Below are 20242 nucleotides of genomic sequence, written 5' to 3' on the forward strand. Positions count from 1 at the left end.
CTGTGCCCGGCGCTATGACATCATGAGAGACGGAGTTTAAAATAGGCTAAGCCCTGTCTTCTCTGCCAAGTGGAAACAAAGATCCATCAAGGGCCACGGCGGGAGGGAGGGGGGGCAGAGGAGGAGGAGCCCTCAGTGTTCTCCACATGGAAATAACTAAAGCTCCATTTCGCAGAAAGCCTGCAGCACTTGGAAGGTTGAAGTAGGGGGGCCGAGAGTTGGGGACAGAAGCCGTTGAGTAAAGGCTTGAAAAGAGACATTTCCATCCAGTGCCCTGCGGCCGGCATGAGCCTGTCAGGGAGCTGGAGGCTCCGGCTTTCCTCCCTGTCAAGCTGACCTGAGCTGTTTTCCACCTGCGAGTCTCCATGGAAACTGCCACGCGCTGCCTTCTTGTTGCCAGAGAAACACTGAGGCCCGGGCTGTGTCTACAGAAGGCAGGAGTAAAGAAAGAGCAAACTGTTCACCTTGCCCTGATTGAACCCCTTTAGTTTGCCGGATAGGCCTCAACATGCACTGGTGTTAATGGCTTATTAGCTTACCCAGTGTTTGGAGTTCATATTTAATAACACTGCTCTAGCAGCTTGGGGTGGAAACAGCACTGCCCCTTCTGTCAGCCTCTGCCCCTACAGACGTCAGCACAATTTTTGCCCTTCTGCCTGCAGGGATGGAGCGATTTGTGAGTTGGGGGGCACGGTAGGGATCCTCCCAGCCCAAAGGGGCAACAGCCCATCCCCCACAGACCCAATGCACAGGTTTGCCAAGGGTTCGTGGGTGCGGCATTCTTTTTGGCAGTGGAGCAAACTCTTAATTACAGCATTTTGGACCTAATTAGCAGTCCTTGCCCTAGCTTCGTGTTATTAAGCCATGCAAGGGACCATTCCTGATCACACAGTGCAAGAATAGAATTGCAGGGAATCTTTGAGGTCTGTTGTGCTTCATTAGTTCTCTGCCTTGGCTCATGTTTTGCAGAAAACTCCAGGTACATGGAAGTAAAATCTTTGGATGTGAGGTCACCGGAATACACGGAAGTGGAGCTGAAACAGCCCCTCTCTTTGCCTTCCTGGGAGCCCGAGGATGTGTTCAGTGAACTTAGCATTCCCCTAGGTAGGTGAAATACACAGTCCTTCCTGAGAATTCAGCTCCAGGAAATGATCGTTCCATGGACACACCTAGGAGCTCCAGAGGGCCTTTTGTCATTTTGTTGTTGTGTTTAATGTCTGATGTAATGACTGAGACACGCAAGGTGCGTATCTTTAAAGTTTCTTGCAATTTCATTCTCCCATGATAGACCAGATACCTCATGGTATCAGGCCTTGAGCAGCATTGCCCTGGGAGCCAGAGCAAAGACTTGACTTCCCTATTTGGGAATGCTTTGTTTCTGACCATACGGCTTTATTCAGGTAGGGATCAGAGGCCCCAGTGGCTGCCCAAAGTCAGCAGAAATGAACGTCTTCAGCTACTGGCTTCCCTATCCCAACCCTTCCCAAAACATTTGTTTGTTCTTTGAAGGACGAGCTTCTATGAGGCAGTGATGCTGAAGAGACTGCATTTGGGGCAGATACAATATAGTTGATGGAAGGAGCATTGTACAGAGAGAGACATGGTCCCCTTTCCTTCCTATTCTACTTATTGGATGACTGCGTAATCTCAGACAACCCATCCCCAGGATGTATTTTGATTTTTTTTTTCCCAGTCACTACAAGTCCTTTATTAACAAGTCAATAAAAGAAAGAGAGAAAGATTGGGAGGTAAAACTACTTTTCTTGGAGGCCCTTGGAGTGGAAGGTACTGTCAGAACCCACCTGGCAGTCAACCCAGCCACAGGCAGAATGGAGATTGGGGATCCAGGGGACCAGATGGTAGGCGGCAATGAGAAGGGGGTGGCTCAGGCCTCGGGCAGGGAATGTGCAAATGCAGAGGCCTGACCGGCAATGATAGGTTGGGGTTCCTGAGCCTTAGTGTTTTCACCTATAATATGGGATTGACTTGGATCACTGGTCTTTTAATGGTGGAAGTGTTGGAGGGGGATGGGAAGGGAGGTTAATAATAAATCAGGGGCGCCTGGGTGGCTCAGTCGGGTAAGCGTCCGACTTCAGCTCAGGTCATGATCTCAAGGACCATGAATTCGAGCCCCGCGTCGGGCTCTGTGCTGACAGCTCAGAGCCTGGAGCTTGCCTCGGATTCTGTGTCTCCCTCTCTCTCTGCCCCTCCCCTGCTCATGCTCTGTCTCTCTCTGTCTCAAACAAAAAAATTTAAAAAAATAATAATAAATCAACTAGGACACATTTTCAAAGGGGAGAGTTAACTAAAGTCTCAGGGCAGAGTGAGGGCACCTGGGAGCTTCTGACACTATTGCTAACCCAGTGACTCCCACTCCACATCATCTTTGAGTCTTTGCTTTGACTTTGAGAGGTTGGAAAGCAACGAGACAAAGGAGAAGTAGCAGCTGCTTGAGAGAGCGCTTAGGCAGGTGTCATTTGGGAAAGCGTCACAAGGAAGCACGAGAAGAATGGGTTATGTGATGACCAGTGACCACATGTCTGCTTATTCAGGGAGGGGCTGGTCAGTACAGATGCTCACCCTTTCCATCAGGTTTCTCTTTTTGTTTTCATCTCCTTTTAAACATTTCTTACTGCTTTTGTCCTCCAAATGCTCCATTTTCATAGAGTACTCCTTGGTACTGAGCAGCGCTTACTAAATAACATGGCACCATGCAGAGCACTCTGGGGCAGTTGAGAAATGGAACACAAGTCTCCAAGAACTTGGAATCTGTATGACCCACACAAGCAAAAATTAAGAATAAACTCTGCTACCTTGTAATTCATGTCTCTTTTATTATTTTTCATTCCCAAAAGTGTGAAAGATTATTATGACGAATTTAAAAAATAAGAGCCATATAAGGGCACCTGGGTGGCTCGGTCGGTTAAGCGTCCGACTTAGCTCAGGTCATGATCTCACAGTCCGTGAGCTCGAGCCCCGTGTCAGGCTCTGTGCTGTCAGCTCAGAGCCTGGAGCCTGCTTTGGATTCTGTGTCTCCTTCTCTCTCTGCCCTTCCCCCACTCGTGCTCTGTCTCTCTATCAAAAAGTGAATAAACGTTAAAAAAATTTTTTTTAAATAAGAGCCATATAAAGTATATGTTAAATGTTGTGTTTCTTCCCTCCAGTTTTCTCCCCAGCTCCAGAGGTAGCCATGGTCATACCCACGGGCTAGATCACACTATACACAGAATGTTCTACAGTTTGCTTTTTTTTTTTTTAATTGTTAATGTTTATTTATTTTTGAGAGATGGAGTGTGAGCAGGGAAGGGGCAGAGAGGGAGACACGGAATCTGAAGCAGGCTCCAGGCTCCAAGCTGTCAGCACAGAGCCTGACATGGGGCTTGAACTCAAGAACTGGGAGATCATGACCTGAGCCAAAACCAGACGTTTAACCAACTGAGCCATCCAGGCACCCCCACACCCTTTATTTTAATTTAAAAAAATTTTTTTTATGAGAGAGAGTGAGAGAGTGCAAGCGGGGGAAAGGGGCAAAGGGAGAAAGAATCTTATTAAGCAGGCTCCACATTCAACACAGAGCCCAACACGGGGCTCGATCCCACGACCCCAGGGCCATGACCTGAGCAGAAATCAAGAGTCAGACACTCAACCGACTGAGCCACCCAAGCGCCCTTCCAATTTGCTTTTTTAACTTAACAGTGGGTCTTAGAGATCTCTTCACATCAGTACACAGAGAATGCATTCTTCTGAACCAGCACACATATTCCATCCTAAAAGATGTACACCATAAATTACTTATCCATTTCTCTCCTGGTGAACACTTAGGATATTGTCAGTTTCTTTTCCCATTATTAAAGGGCTATAATAGTTAAGCTTTTATTTTTATGATTTACCATGCAGGCACCATTGCTAGTGCTTACCTCATGTAACTCTCTCAAAACACCTATGAGGTACGTGATATTTTTATCCTTATTTTATAGGCTAGGAATCTCAGATGCAGAATTACAAAGGTGATGATTAGCAAAGATTGGAGCCAGGATTCAAATCCCAGTAGTTTGACTCACGGGGCCCTGCCGCCTCTATGCTCTGCTGCCTTCCAGACATGCTCTTACATTTGTGTGCATGCCTGGGTTTCTGTAGGACAGCGTCCTAGACCATGGGATTGCAGGGTGGGGGGGGTGGCATCAGATATATTTGCATTTCACATTTTCATAATTGCTGCTAAATTGCACTCCATAAAGATTATACCAGTTTTCACTGCCGGAGTGAGGATTCTCATTCTCCGCTTCCTTACCAACATTGGATGTCATCAGTTTTTAATCTTTACCAACCTGTTAGGAAAATGGGATCTCATTCTGTTTTTAAAAACAGCTCTAATGAAGTATAATTGACGTTAATGAAGTGCACATATGTAAGGCGTACAGTTGATCAGTTTTGACATATATGTACATCTGTGAGACCATTACCACAATTAGAGAGCGAACGTATTCATCACTTCTTAAATTTGCTGGTGCTCCTTTGTAATTCCTCCCTCCCCACACCTCAGTCCCCAGGTAACTACTGATCTGCTTTCTGTCACTAAATACTAGTTTGCATTTTAGAATTTCATAGAAAGGGAGTCATATGGGATACATTGTTTTTGCCTGACTTCTTTCACCCAGCATAATTATTTTGAGATTCATTGATAATTGTGGGGTGGATCAATGGTTGGCTTCTTTGTATTGTTGAGGAGTATTGCATTGTGGATACAGGTAAACCACATTTTGTTGATTCATTTGTCTCTTGACGGGCATTTGGGTTGCTTCCAGTTTGGGCCTTTTACAGATTGTACTTTTGTCTTGAATGTAGTCTTCGGTTAGCTTTGAGACCCATTATCTTATCTCAGGGGGTCGGGGTATGGTACTATTTTCCGCATTTGACAGGAGAGGAAATGGAAGCCCAGATGCTTACCCAAGAACACACATCAAGTTCAGGTCAGAACTCGGGCTTCTAATCTGAGACCACTCTGCCATTCTGGTTCCTCTGGCACAGGAAGCACAATGTAGGAAAGGCAATTTTTGTGTAGTGGTTAAGAGCACAAATTGTGGAAAATGACTCCCCAGGTTCAAATCCCAGCTGGCTAGGAGACAATGAGCAACCTCTTTGACTCTTTTCATTGATTTATTGACTTTCTTCATCAATAAATAAGGGTAGTAACATAGAAGCCTACTGTGTTCATTTACTTTGAGGATGAAACGCATGAGTACTTGTAAGGTCTTAGTATCTTCCAGTAGAAGGTACTGAAGGGTTGTCTGTTGTTATTACTCGTTCATGAGGTAGTAATGGAGACCTACTGTTTCCTCTCACTCAGGCTGCATAACCCTCACCCTCCAGAATCGGTCACTACTGCAGAGACTTCTAGGGAGGCAGGGAACGACTTCCAGGCTTTGTCCCTACAGAGAGCAGGGAGGCGAAGGGGAAATGCCAGGATCCAGAGTAAAAGGGAGGTGAAGTGCCATTGCTCAGGGACTGGGGTGAGCATGGCTGGCGGGGAGAGGGCACTGCCCATGTGTTTCAGGCCAGCTTTGGGTGACCCTAGCCAGCCTGCGCCTGCCAGGGCCTGTGCTTACCAGTACCAAAGGGCATTGTCTGCAAAAACGCAAGGTCCCCCTGCACCCATCGCAGGCTTTGCTAGGATGACCGAGTTAGAATTGCCCGGGCCAGGAGCTATTATTAGAAAGCAAATGCAGCTTTAATCGTCGTTCCCTTAGTAGAGGCTGAAAAATGAGAGGACCACGTGGCTCCAGACTGGTTGGGGAGCTCACAGTTTTCTCGACGCGGTAGCGTCACTTGTGGCCCTCCCATTCCAGAGGCATCCAAGATGGTGTTGGCATGTAGTGCCCGGGGCAACTCCCAGTTAACTCAGGGGGGAGTCGCCAGGCATTCGGGGATCCTCCTCAGGCTTCTCCTCCCTCAGCGCGGTCTTTTCACCACCTGGTACCGCCTGCCCAGCCGCTGGGCACCAGGCAGGGGCAGGGAAGTGTTGCTGCCAACCTTTGGAGTCTGGGTTCTCCAGGCGGCCCTGGTGAAAGGTTAGAGGGCAATAAGGCCTCTGTGGAGAAATGTGTCTGGAAACTCTCCGTTTCTGAGCACCAGGCAAAATGAGAGGTGCTACCCATAACACCCTTCGTGGGGGTATCATTTCTGTTTTACAGAGGAGGAAGCTAATCTCAGAGAGTTTAAATAATGTACCTGAGGTTACACAGTGTAAGTCAAGGAGCTAGATCTGTCTGACTCTAAATTCTATTTTCCCTCTATTATTCCGTGGCTTCCAAGCTTGTTTTTGGTTTTTGGTTTTGCGTTTTGTGTTTCTGTGTTTTTTTGGCAGTGGGAGCCTTTGTTCAAGTGCAGTCTCACCCAGAACCAGCCCCCCACACGGTAGCTGTGCTTCTTGTGTTGAAAGGGGCCACAGCTGCCAGCTTGGGCCCAGCTTTACACTCTGGTGGCTTCTGAGGCAGCGAAGCTCCTTCTGGGGGACCCAGGGCAGCGGTTAGAAGGTCTCTGGGGAAACTTGAAGGATGCTGGAGGCCTTACCCCGGGGCCTGCAGTGAGACCCCAGGTTTCTGTGCTGGGACCACCCAGCTGGCCCAGCCAGCGTCTGGGGCAGGACAGAGGAAGGAGCGGCTCTGATCCCAGGCCTGTGTCTGCTCCGCATGGTCTCCGGGTAGTGCTTCTTCCTTCCCAATTGCCTTTATCTCCCTGTTCTGCAGCAGCAAGGGGGGAGCCGTTCTGTGGGAACAGGGGATGAAGGCGGGCCTTGCTTCATTTATGCTCCTTCGCCACCAGCCTGTTTGTGGGGTGGAGGGGGGAGCTGGCCACCCACAGGCAGGGCAGGGGCCGCTTTTCTGTCCCTTGCAGTGAGGGCGGGAGGAAGGTGAGGAAGGGAAGGACACAGCCTCCCTCTGGGCAGAGGGCCGAGGGAGGCCCCCTCCCTGCTGGCGACTGCTGGAGGCAGGGCAGCGCTCTGCGTGGCAGTTAGAGAAAACTGGCTGAGGAGGCTGCCAAAACCAGGCCCCAAACCACAGAGGAGCAATCAGTCAAGGCAGGCCTGGGGCAGGCCTCCCGGGCTCCCCACTCCCTCCAGGCCCCCTGCTGCACACTGATAAGTGGCTCTTTTGACACGGAAAAAAAAATTGTAATTACAAGTCTAAGCTGCTGCTCTATGACAGGGTCTCCTGTGCGCGTAGGTCTGTCTCCGCTCTGGGAGGCCGAGGCAGGAAAGCGAAGGAAGCCCGGACTCGTGGTCACACGCAGCGCCTCGGTGGGGACCTGGCCTGTCTCCCTCTGTGCAAGAAGAAGCGGCCGTTCCCCTGGTGGGCTGCTCCCAGCCCCTCTCTCCCTTCCCCGCCCCCCCCAGCCTCCCACGCCGCCCCCCCACCCCCACCCCGACTCCTGTGCAGGCAGCTCTCCGACCACTGCCGCCCCCAGCAGGGCAGCGGGCACTAACCAGATGGGCAGCAGCAAAGCCCAGCCGAGTGCCAGGCGCACACACCAGTGGCCCCGGTCTGGAAGCAGGATCCGGGCATTCGGAGCCGCCAGCCCCGTTCCTTTAGTTCCATCACGGGTCCTGCTTTTTCACAGCCCTTATACCTGCTCTTCTGCTGGCATGTCACAATCAGGCACCTGAAGAAACTGAGGCCCCGGCCAACGGTGGCGTTCAGCTGACTCTCCCCGGTTTCCACAGGTTCTTGGAGTCTGGTCTGCACCCTCTCAGACCTGGGCTCTTTCCACTCTGCTGACCGTGGCTTCAAGAGGAGAACCATGGGGTGCCTGGGCGGCTCAGTCAGTTGAGTGTCCGACTTCGGCTCAGGTCATGATCCCACGGTTCGCGGGGTCCATCCCTCCATCAGGCTCTCTGCTGTCAGCCTAGAGCCTGCTTTTCCTCTGTCTCCCTCTCCCTCTGCCCTTCCCCTGCTCACGCTCGCTCTCTCCCTCTCTCAAAAATAAATAAACACTTTTTAAAAAGTAAAAAAATAAACTCAGCAATGGGGCTAGTAATTTAAAAAAAGAAAGAGAGAGAGAGAGGGAGGAGAACCATGGCCCTCAGCACACCGTGGTGAAGGCTGGAGTTCCTGCCCTCTCTTTCAGGTGAATCCTCTGGGCTGGGACACTGCCACTTAACTTCCCTGGCTATTGGACCACTCTTTTCTTTCCTTTAAATCAAAAGGCCTCCCAGAATCCTGTGACCTCTGTTTAGCAAATCCCAAATAAAATGCTGTTGGTTAATGGCTCAGAGGTAAAGACTGGAGAAGTGGGAAAATGTTTATGATTTTACGTAACTGTTAAGTGGAAAAGGGAGGAGACAGAATTGCATTTAGGGCACAGTTAAAACGGCCCCCCTGCAAAAGAAAATATTTTGATTGAAGGACTGAGTGGTTTTTCCTCACTTCTGTGTATTTTTACAATTTTCTTTAATGAATATAATTCTAGAACAAACAAAAATGAGAGCATTCTTTCAGAGTCCTGGCCACAGCAGCTACAGAGAGGGGTACAGCATGGAGAAATGAAAGCCAAGCAGTGAAATGCGAGAAACCTCCTTCTTCCTCCTCTCCCTGCAAGCAGGCTGATGGTCGGAGGGCTTCGGTCTGCAGAGGCAGCTGCAGAGCATAGAGTTGCTGAGCATTCCAGCACGCTTGAGGGAGTTCATCCCTTCCTTCAACCACCGGTGAACGGAGTTGGCACTGTTTTCCTCATGCCTGCTCTGCAGATGGGGAAACTAGGCTCGGAGAAGCTGGCCAGCCAGCCAGAGTCCACGGCAAGCGAGGGATGGAGCTCGCTGCTCCCGTTTCCACGGACGGCTGGCAAGGCCACAGGGGTCTCACGTCGCCTTCCTAACCCCTGCCTGTCCATCATCCCCTGTCCTTCTGCAGGGGTGGAGTTCGTGGTGCCCAGGACTGGGTTTTACTGCAAGCTGTGTGGGCTGTTCTACACCAGCGAGGAGATGGCGAAGATAAGCCACTGTCGCAGTGCTGTTCACTACAGGAACTTACAGGTAACCAGCGCCTTCCTTGCTGAGCAACCGGGGACTCCCTGGTCTCTGTGTCTGGGAGTTTCCATTTCCTTCCACCACATGGAGAAATGCTCTTTCCTCAGGCTTGACTCCGCCAGGCTGCTGCACATGGTGGCTGCCTCCCCTGAGCTCTCGGGGCATCTGTCTCTCCTGGAGTATTCACAAGACATTCTGTTCGGGCCTGGATTTGGGGGTATCTGCCCCTCTCTCTCTGGCCTGAGTAATTCAAGCTAGCCATCACCTGGCCCATGGGTGAGGCTGAGTCCTGTTCACAAGACTTGGATGTTCCAGAGGCAGAGATTTCTCTAGGTTTCTGTTCCCCCATGCAGTATCCCTGTTTGCTAGAATAAAAATCACTGTTTTGTCCTATTTAAATCTATCCTGCAGCTCTTAATTGCAGGCATACTAGGTACAGACGCTGCTCTAGGCACTGGAGATACAACAGCGACGACGACAACAAATCAGACAAAAATCCCTGCCCTCCTGGGGCTTCCATTCTAGTGTAGGAGATAAGCGCTAACTAAAATAAGAGTTAAAGTATAGTAACAGGGGACATATTAAAAATACTCTACATACCAGATTTCATCCAGTGTAAGGTGCTGTCGGTTGTAAGACACGCTCCCATTTCTCGGAGACCAACAAGAAAAAAAAAAATGTTGCAATGGTAAGACTCCATCAATTGTAAAATACATCTCAATTTCAGAGATGTGAATATGTGGGGAAAAAACCCTCATCTTAAAATCAGAGAATTACAGGAATATGTTCTATAACTAATACCCCTAATATGTAGCGTGTTGGAACAGCTGGGGTTTAGTAACTTAATAGAAAGCATGGCATATCAGATGCCCGGGAGAAATAGTTCATGGCACCTCATGTTTTTACTACAAGGAGTCAGACTGGTGTTTTGACACAGGAGGCCTCAACTAGGACAGACCCTTATGGTGGCAGCATGCCCTAATTCCTGAGCAGGCATTACTGTCACAATTAAATTGTTGGAGGAGCTGATCTAGCATTTCTTAGCCAGAGATATGAAATAGAATCACCTGGACAGTGTTTTGAAAGTATATATATACTAGGTTAGATACTTGGTAGAATTTGGGGGCAGGGGTCCAGGAATACATAATTTCAGAAAGTTCTCCATATGAGTCTAATGTGCATTCCTAGTTAAGAAATGTAGATATGGGTCAACTCTTTTGTTTTATGGCTAAGGGAAACTGAGACCCGGAGAAGCTATGTGATTTATCCAAAGCCTTGCAGATGGTGAGTTACTAGGCTTGGGAACAGATTGCCTGATTCTTTTTTTTTTTTTTTTTTAATTTTTTTAACGTTTATTCATTTTTGGGAGACAGAGACAGAGCATGAGTGGGGAAGGAGCAGAGAGAGGGAGACACAGAATCTGAAGCAGGCTCCAGGCTCCGAGCTGTCAGCATAGAACCCAATGCAGGGCTCGAACTCACGAACTGTGAGATCATGACCTGAGCCGAAGTCGGACTCTCAACCGACTGAGCCACCCAGGCGCCCCCTTTTTTTTCTTTTTTAAGTTTATTTATTTATATTGAGAGAGAGCAGGTAAGAGGCAGAGAGAGAGGGAGGGAGAGAATCCCAAGCAGGCTCCATGTAATCAGCACAGGGCTCAATGTGGGGCTCGAACTCACAAACCTCAAGATCATGACCTGAGCCCAAGTCAAACATTTAACCGACTGAGCCACCGAGGTGCCCCCAGGTTGCCTGATTGTTAATCACTTTCCTTTTTTTTTACTCTATTAAGCTGATCTTGCAAACCGAGGCCCATAATAGCATAGCCTGTGTCACCATCTGTCATTGGCCGTGCCCAAACTCATGTCATTTAAACCTCTTGATTTCCCTCTGGGAGCAGCTGCTCTGTGGACAAGGAAGCTATGGAGCCTCGGGCCCAAATCCTGCCCTCTCCTGGGGGAGCTCGGTGAAGGCCTGACTTGGCCAGACCAAGGATTCAGACTGGGCTCCACAGGGCCAGTTGAGGGCAGCCATCTACACTGAAGACATCCTCCTCTTCCACTCCAACAAGATAAAATCTATAGAATGGCAGGGCTGAATGGGGTCTTGGAAATCATCTGGTCCTGATTTTCCCAAACTATGGTCCCCATACCAGCTAGCATCTTTTAAAAATGCAGCTTCCTAGACCCACCCTACTCCTGCTTATTCATTCTTTCCAGGGCTGGCCCTGAGAATACTCATTTAAAAAATCTTTCCAGCAAGTTCTGATACCTCGACTTGAGAACTTTTGATCTCATGTGGCATTCTCAGCTAGATTATGTAGCTCTCAAGGAGGCCACACAGCTCAAGGTCATTCAGGAAGTTAGGATAAGTATAGGCTTGCCAAGGCCTCTGGTTCTAAATCCTGGATTCTTTTCCAGGGCAGTGGACTATACTATGTTCCGGGCCTATGGGCCAACCCCCCAGGCCACCTTACTTCCCCACAGCAGGCCAGAGCCATTCCTGCGGTCCCCAGGCACGTCAGGACCAGACATGGGCTAAGCCTTTTAGGCCTGCCAACTGCAGATCAGGTTTCCCTGGTACACCTGTTGGGGAACTGGGAGCCTCCACCGCGGGCTTCCCAGATAAAGTTTCTGTCAATGGCCTTGACAGAATGTCTCTTGTCCACACAGCCTCGCCCACCCCACACTACCCCGAGTTACACGTGGGAAAAGTGAAGAATTGAGACCCGAGCAGCAGTGCTGCTCACACCTGAGTCAGGCAACTTGTAAACTTAGCAGCACCAGGAGGCCTTGAGGTGGGGGTGAAGGATTACTCAGCCCTGAGATAACCCACCCCGAGTGGTCTGGAACAACAGGTGCGGTCAAGTGCTTGAGAGGAAAACTAGGGGCGCCTAGGTGGCTCGGTCGGTTGAGCGTCCAAGTCTTGATTTTGGCTTGGGTCATGATCCCAGGGTCATGGGATTGAGCCCCAAGTAGGGCTCCGTGCCGAATGTGGAGCCTACTTGGGATATTCTCTCTCTCTCTCTCTCTCTCTCTCTCTCTCTCTCTCTCTCTCTCTCTCAAAAAAAAGAGAGAGAGAGAGAGAGAGAGAGAGATAAGCTAGGTGCCTGCCTGGTTGCAGGTCCAGAGCTCACAAGCAGTGAATCACCCACTTGCCTTCCTGAGATGAGGTGGAGGGCAAAGCAGGCCTCCATCAGCAGCCTGGCCCACAGGGACCCTTGGTCTGTCTGCCGCCCTTGCCATCGGGCTCACCCACCTCTCAGAGCCAACCAGTCTGTTCTAGAGAGAGCAGGTGGTCTTATGCACATCCCCTCATCTGACCCTCAGAATCACCCTGAGAGGAGGGAAGGCACTGTTTCTCCCACTGACCAGGTTAGCAGAGCTGAGAGCAGATGAGGGACTTACCCAGAATCAGATGCCTGATGCAACTCATGATAAAGGGCAACATTACAGAGCATTTATTCTGTGCCAAGCACTATGCTAAGTGCTTTACGGTACTTTCCCTGGACCTCGTAGCAACCTTACGTGGTAGATACTGTTACTACCCACACTTTACAGATGTCAGAGACCTTGGGTCACTTGCCTGCTGAGAGCTAGGATTTGAACCCAGGTCATCTGATGGCAGAGCCCACACACTTACTTGACCACTGCGCTGGATCAAACCCTGCTGACTCCTCACCCAGTGCTCTTTGCACTGCCCCCTGCTGCCCTGGCAGTCAGAGGACCCAGCTGGGGCCGTAGGCCTTTCTACTTGTGTCTCACTGTGTGGAATCTAGAATCCCAAGCGTGGCCTGACGTTTGGCTGGGGGCCAGTGATAGTGGTGAGTGTTTGGGGGGCCGTGTGAGCAGCTCCGACTATAGAACAGGAATCCAGCAAAGGACCTCCAGGGCACTCAGCCTGCCCACCCGCCCACCAGGAGACAGGTTGTTAGGAGAGGCTGCAGTGTGTCCTTCACAATCCTTGGACAATCCAAGGACATTGCTTCTCTCCTCCCGGAGGCCCGTTGGTCTAGCGGGCTTCTTCTCCCTCTACCTGTCATACACACAGCCCCTGGGTGCTGAAGCTGTCCTGGAAAACAAGTAGTCTTTGTAATTCAATGAGGTGTGGGTTCTTTTATGTTTGTTTATTTATTTATTTTGAGAGAGAGAGAGTGAGCAGGGGTGACACAGAGAGCAAGAGAGAGAAAGAAAAAAATCCCAAGCAGGCCCCATGCTGTCAGTGCAGAGCCTGACATGGAGCTCGATCTCACGAACCGTGAGATCATGACCTGAGCTGAAATCAAGAGTCGGACGCTTAACCGACGGAGAGACCCAGGCGCCCCTAGATGAGTTTCTATAAGAAAAACAGCAGTGCTTGCACTGGATAAGGGCTTTGGAATTGTTTGCTGTTGTTAGGATCTGTGTTTTAGATGTCGTCTGCAAGAATCATGCATTACTTGTAAACTAACACAAAGAGTTGGGGTGGGGGAGCTTAGCATGGGTCCGGTAGCCTCAGAAGGATCTGGGGAGGGTAGGGAGAGGGTCCCACCCACTGGGAGACAAGATAGGAGAAGAGGGTAAGATGCCTCCCTTTTCTCTCATTTCCTTTCTGGCCAGGTCACCGCTAACCCTCTCCCTTCCCTTCCCTGTCTTCCGCTGCAGAAGTACTTGTCCCAGCTGGCCGAGGAGGGCCTCAAGGAGACCGAGGGGGCAGGCAGCCCAAGGCCCGAGGACAGCGGAATCGTGCCACACTTTGAGAGGAAGAAGCTCTAGGCCCCTGCAGCGGCTTCAGCCAGGAGAGGACGGCCTTCTGAGGCGGGGCCTTCCTGACATCCTGGAGGAGCTAAAGCCTGGGAGGAAGGCAAACCAGGCCGCCTGAGCTTTTTCTCGGAGACTCATGAAATCGCCCCTCAAGTGTCTCCCTGGTGAGAGCTGTCACCTCGTGTGTCCAGCGGCGGAGCGCTACCCTCTCTCTCCCCGTTGATTCTTGTTTCCTTCAATTTGCTTCTCTTCTTTCCCCTCCTCCTCTCACCTTCTGTGCCAAGGGTCATTTATTTTTCATAAAACCCAACTTCTCAGGGATTTTCACAGTGTCCAAATTCTTGGTGGCCAGCCGGATCAACCAAGGAAGAGATCTCACAGAAACCCCTGGGTCAAGAACCACTTCAGGGAGCCTGGAGCATTGTCCCTGCCTGGCATTCTGAGCAGGGGAGCCGAGTCGGGCCCTGCAGTCCTGGAGAGGGGGGCACCCTAGACCATCCGTTGGCAGAAGCTGGGAGTTTCTCCAGCGGGACCACTTTTGCGAAAAGCCCCCATTTTTAATAACTCTTTCATCCTCTCAACTATTCTAGAAGCCCATCAGATTCATGCCTTAAAATAAAGTTAATGAATTTCACAGAGGAGGAAAACCACTCTTCATTTTGGAACCTCTGTTAAGTCCCCCCCACTGCCCACCGCCCCACAAAGTTAGTTCTGTCCTCAGGATTTCAGGAGGTACCAGGGTTGGTTCTGTTCCAGACAATGAATTTGGTGTAGATTCACTTCAATAAAAAATTAAAACAGTAGTGTCTTTTCCCTTCAGCTGAGACCGTAGTTGGTGTGGGCTTGGGTCAGATGCTGGCCTCCCAGCCATGGGTCATATTGCTTGAGAGACACGTAATAAGGAAATGGTATCTGTCTTTGACTCGCTCTTGGTGCCTGCACTCTGGGCCCCAGCAGCCTCTCAGTGGGATGGTTTCTAGAATGGTCTTCGCCGGTGGGGGGCGGTGGAGAAGCTAAGGAAAGAGCAAGGCTGCAGGACTGAAGAGCAGCATTTCGGGATTGCCAAGTATTTATAGGTGGGCAGGAGGTCAAGGGCATTTCAGAGGACCCCATGTGCAGACTTTGATGTGGAGTGTTATGAAGAACAGAACTTTTCTTCCTGCATGGTTTTCTGATTCTAGAGGTCAGTGCCTTCAGGCCCGAGACTAGAGGGTCTGATATTCCATTGGGAGCATTTGGGACAGAGGTGTTAGGCTTGGCCACAGCTGTAGGGAAGACCTCAAGAAGGTAAGAGGGGAGCCTTGTGCTGTTTCCACAAGCTAATAAGCTACTTCCCTGGCTCAGCCCCTAGAAGATGGTTCCTATGTTTCTATTCCTGACCACAGAGAGAGAGAGAGACCAGGAAGGGATTGTTTGTTTTCTATTATTTTTTGCAATTTTTTTAGTAGGTGAGATTTTTTTATGGTAGATACCTATACTGCACATTCTGTCCTCTGCACTAATGGTGAAAGAATAGAAAAATCATCTGAGTTTGACACTGACATTTTATCAGTAAGTCTGAGGCACGGAGAAGAAAGAAATGTAGAATATAAAATGTATAAAATGATCCTGCGTAAACCTTGGGGCACGTGGTCACTGGTGAGAAGAGTTGCGGGGAACCTGTCAAAGAGAACAGTGAAGGAAAGTACCCGAGGCAGACCAGCCAGCCCCTGGGCATGAGCAGTGAGAGGCTGGAGGAAGCAGGAAGCCTGACCTTGGCATTAGGCCATCTGGGGGCGTCGGAAAGGTTGGTGTCTCCAAGAGAGTGGGCTCTGAAAATGGTGGCTCAGCTCTAGCTGCCTCCACAGGTTTTTACCTGGTGTTCTGGAGACCAGCCTCCTCCATTTCTGGGAAAATCTCTGGCCCTATTTGTCTTTTCTCCCACCTGGGGGATGTCTACGGTCAGCTCCCTGGCCTCCTCGGGAACCTTGCTGGGAAAAGCCTACCACCTCCATCAGAGGCTGGAACTGAGCATTTTCAGAGAAGCTGGCAGTCTTTTCTCCCAGCAAAGTGGAAGCTGACCCCACCGGCTCATCCCCGCAGCACTGTTTCCATGGAAACCAGGATAGCTGTTCAAACAGCCTCATTCCCAAGTAGCGCAATGGCTCCCTTGCTGATAGACTGACCTTCTCCATATTGCAAATCTGGCAAGAGCCCCTGGGAGGGAGAGAGGAGAGGCTCTCTGCGTTCAATCAGAACCTTCAGTTTAAAAATCATCTAAGATTCTGTACTGGTGTATATATATATATATATATATATATATATACATATATATTTATTTCTATTTATTTTTATACAATTCCATTGGCATGGTCCTTTACCCACTCTATAATTTGCACTCCTTGTTCCTACATGTGTCATACACAAGGCAGTATTAAAGAAAACCAGGAAAATACTGATCTATTTTTTAAAGCTTTTCTTCAGTGTTTGTCAAACATTTCAAAGTGTCTCCCCAAAAAGCTTGTTTGAGAGCAGCTGCTACCTTGAGCAACAGATTCATTTGTACCCTGGGTTGAGATACCAAAAGGCCGATGTACTTTTCATTGTAAACACCCAAAATAAAGTATATCCAGATGTTATTCCCAAAGAATTTGGTAGATTTGATGTTGGTGTGAGAACAGCCATTACTATCCGGGTTTCCCTTTCTTGGACAAGTGTAAGGCTGTGATCTGTTAGAATGTACTTGAACTGGACCAGAGTTTGTTTTTTGAGCTTATGAGAAAAAGAAAAAGAAAAACACTAGTTAAGCTTGAACTTGTAAAGTATTGGAATTTGTTGAGTGTCTTATAAATTGTCATCGCTTTTCCTGATCTGTATAATTGACCGCCATGTTTGTTTTTACAAAAAGAAAAAAAAAGATTTTTAATAAAGAGAATTTGAAAGCTTGTGGGTAGCTGTCGGTCATGCAGGGATCCTTTGACATGTGGCTGGGGGAAGCTCATTGAGCACAGAGATTGGTATCTGGTCCCTCTCCGAATCTAGAATGTCTCTAAAGCGTTGAGCAGAAAAGATACAACAGCTTCTACTTGGAACTCGGGAATCAGAGATTCTTAGGGGTAGACCTCCAGAAGAGTTAAGCCTGGGAGAGTGGGGAGCTGCTGTCCCTTTTGAAGTATCAGGTAGAAAAGTCTCCTGGCCTCTTATAAGCCCCTCATTCCTACTGCCCAGTGCCCTGACTCTTCTAGTGGGCTGAACAACATTGTCCTGCACCAGGACAAGTCGGTTTGTTTCTGGCCATTCCTTCAGCTGATGGTTGATGCCCAGCCCGGGCACCTGTTAGCCCTGTGACTTCCTAAGTCCTGAGTTCTCAGGCATAAAGGGGGATTATAGTATAAATCACCTCTGGGTTGTTTCAGGTGTAAGGTAATTGCTGGTGAAAACACGTGGTTCGCTGCGTAGCCCTGAACCTTGTTTCCTTTTGGAATGTTAAGCTCTTCCTCAGCCATGTCTTTTAGCAAAACAAGGCCAGTCTCCCGGGCCCATTTGGCCAGTTCTTTGAATGGCCTGGAACCTTGTGTCGGGCCCTTCCCTCCTGTTGGCAGTGTTCCCAAGTCAGCGGGGAGGGGCTGGACAGTCTGGCCCTAGAGGGCAAAGTGAGTGGAGCCGCCTGTAATTAGCTAGAGCACATTGTAGATCTGAGGAAAGTTCCTGTCAAGCCTGTTGCTGCTCCCAAGCCCCACCCTCAGCCTATTGTGGCCATCCCAGAGCTGAGCTCAGGCCTCCACTTCCCAACCAGGAGGGGTGGAGAAGCATCCTTCCCTGCAACTGTTGGCTGTGCCCCAGCTGGCCAAAGCAGTGAATGGGCCTGGAGCTTGTCCTCTGCCCCAAGTTTGGGATCCAGGATGTCTGGTTATGTCCCTGGTGCCAGGCCCAGCATGTCGCTCCACGAGGCATAGCTCTTGGGGTGGTGGTTTTGGGGGGGGGGGGGACTTGCACACTGTATTCTGTAAGATGGCCCTCCCTGGAGCTGTGCAGTGGAGATGTCCTGCCGGGAACTCTGTGAATTGCAGTCTTCCTGCCCTTGCCTGAGTTTTCCCATTTTCTCTCTGATATTCTTAAAGGCCCTAGAACCTGGTTCTGAGCCAGTCTACCAAGCTGAAGCCCTGATATTCAGACCCACTCTCTGTGCTTACTTCTCTTCCAAGGATCAATGCCAGACTGCCCCTGGTTCAACTCTGCCATGGCCTAGACATTGAGGTTGCTTCTCATAGTCCGTGACTAGGCCAGGCTACTTGGGATACTGATCTTCCCCGCCCCCCCCCCCCCCCCACCTTGGAACATCATTAGCAAGCAACTGTTGACTGTCCGCAGAGGCAGTAGGACATCTGGACTCACCCCCAACAGCCCTTCATTCTCCTTTCCCACTACAAAGGAGCCTATCCCAACCGGATTTCCAAGCAGGTTTGAACAGGAGGGACACAGGGACTGTCAAGTCCTGGTCCTTCTTTTCGCAGGTAAGAAAACTCAGGCCCAGAAAGGAGAAGTGATTTGCCTAAGGGGACACAGCTTAGATCAAGGCGAGCATCCAGATGACCCGGGTGGTCCTGCTGAGGACACCCAGGGATCTAGGTTGTTTCAGTTAGATTCTTCACGAATTTTCCAGGCCCAGCCCTAGCTTGGACTTGGGCTCTCAGGAAGAACTCAAGACAAATCACTGTGTTTTATGCTTTGGGTGTATCCAAATCACCTGGGGAACTTGTTAGAAATACAGATTCCTGGCCCATCTATGGAGACTCTGTCTCCTTAGGTCATAGGAGCACGTGGATGCTTGCATTTAAGCAAGGCTGTGGGTGGTTCAATGCAGGCGGAGTCCTCTGCTCACACTTTGAAAACACTTCCCTCGAAGTCAACCAGGGACTTCCCCAGCAGCGCCTGGAATAGAAGGGGCATTTATTTTGCTGGGGGAAGGGCAGGCAAGATGTGAATGGAGATCATTCAAGGTAGAAGAGACACCAGCGCGAAAGAGGCTTGAAGGAGGATTCTCATGGCCACGGCAGACGGAGATGGTGGCAGCTGGTGGTGGAAGGGGTGGTCACCAGACTGGGTTTGGGGCACGTGTCAGGATTTTTTCAGCTGGATTTATACCGCCTGTGCTCAGGCAAAAGTCTGTTTTCCAATGGTCTCTTTGTCCTTATTAATGGCTGAGGATACTGGTTAGTAAGAAGACTCCCTGAGGGGCGCCTGGGTGGCTCAGTCGGGTGAGCGTCCGACTTCGGCCCAGGTCGTGATCTCGCCGCTTGTGAGTTCGAGCCCCGCGTTGGGCTCCGTGCTGACAGCTGGGAGCCCGGAGCCTGCTTCAGATTCCTCTCTCTCTCTGCCCCTCCCCTGCTCACACTCTGTCTCTCTCTGTCTCAAAAGTACATAAACATTGAAAAAAAAATTAAAAAGAAAAAAAGAAGAAGACTCCCTGAGATCTGCTGATAGCTCTGCCCCTCTGGGCAGAGAGCTGTGCATAGTCAGCAGGCCTTTTGGGGGACTGGAGTCCCACAGGACAGGGGCATCCCCCAGGGCCATGTCACTACCAGCGAGGTACCGTGAGGCTCGCACACTCTTTCTCCCACCATGAGAGCCACCACTAACACCAACATTAGCCCCGGAGACTAGCGAGCAGGTCTACGTGCCACACTCAGTTGTGCTCTCTTGGCTCAGTCATTGTCATTCTCCCATTTCACGGATGGGGCAAATGAAGCTCAGGGACCCAAAGTGGTTTGTCCTGGGGGTCAGAGAGCCAGTAAACGATGAGTTGGGGCTCAAACCCAGGTCCATGTGACTCTCAAACCATGCTTTTAATGACTCTTCTCCACTGGCTGTCTCAGGGCTGGAGTCTTCTGTTCCCACATCTCCCTAAAGCCTCTAGAGCAGGCCCACCAGGAACAGCGGGCACGGCGTGATGGGAGAGCCCGATTTAGCTGTCCTCAGGTCTTATGACTGACACCTGGGTTGCTAAATTCCTGAAACTGATCTCAACACCTGCCCTCCTTAGAAAGTAACTAAAGGCAGGCCCCACTGGCCCCCCTGCAGAAAACAGACCGGAAGGCCCCACGCACGGAAGGAGCAGTTTCTTCCTGTCCCCAGGCAGCGGAGCTTGCCAGGGGAGCCGGATCTAGGGGTGAGGGGGAACAGGGCCCAGGGGTGGGGGGCTGCTCCAGTTCCTCCTGCTTCAGGGAGGGGAGGAGAGCACTGTGGTCTCTGTTTTCGGGTAATTTGGGGGTACAAGGGTGTGATCAAAAGGGGATTTCCCATGGCCCCAGCATGCTGGCCTGCCTTTGCCCTTTCAACCTCTCTTTCCTGAGTGAAACTTCATTGTTTATTTACCCACCACCTCTTGCCAACAAGGAGCTGAGATGATATACAACCCAGGCCACGTGTGACTGGATTGAACCAACAGTAAAAAAACATTTTTTTTTAATATTTGTTTTTGAGAGAGAGAGAGAGAGAC

General features: G+C 50.1%; 1 protein-coding gene across 6 annotated transcripts in view; it reads left to right on the top strand.

Annotated features, from left to right (window-relative positions):
- The window catches only part of RBM20 (RNA binding motif protein 20), a 193877-nt gene extending 177187 nt beyond the window's left edge, over window positions 1-16690 (top strand). For all 6 annotated transcript variants that reach the window (XM_027063038.2, XM_027063039.2, XM_027063042.2 and 3 more), the window contains exons 12-14: window positions 970-1104; window positions 8907-9028; window positions 13666-16690. In XM_027063038.2, coding sequence (XP_026918839.1) covers window positions 970-1104; window positions 8907-9028; window positions 13666-13776 — 368 coding nt within the window. In that variant the 3' untranslated portion in view covers window positions 13777-16690. The remainder of the gene's footprint in view (window positions 1-969; window positions 1105-8906; window positions 9029-13665) is intronic.
- Window positions 16691-20242: the final 3552 nt, after the last annotated feature.

The sequence above is a fragment of the Acinonyx jubatus genome, chromosome D2, assembly GCF_027475565.1.
Source record: "Acinonyx jubatus isolate Ajub_Pintada_27869175 chromosome D2, VMU_Ajub_asm_v1.0, whole genome shotgun sequence".
Lineage (NCBI taxonomy): Eukaryota > Metazoa > Chordata > Mammalia > Carnivora > Felidae > Acinonyx > Acinonyx jubatus.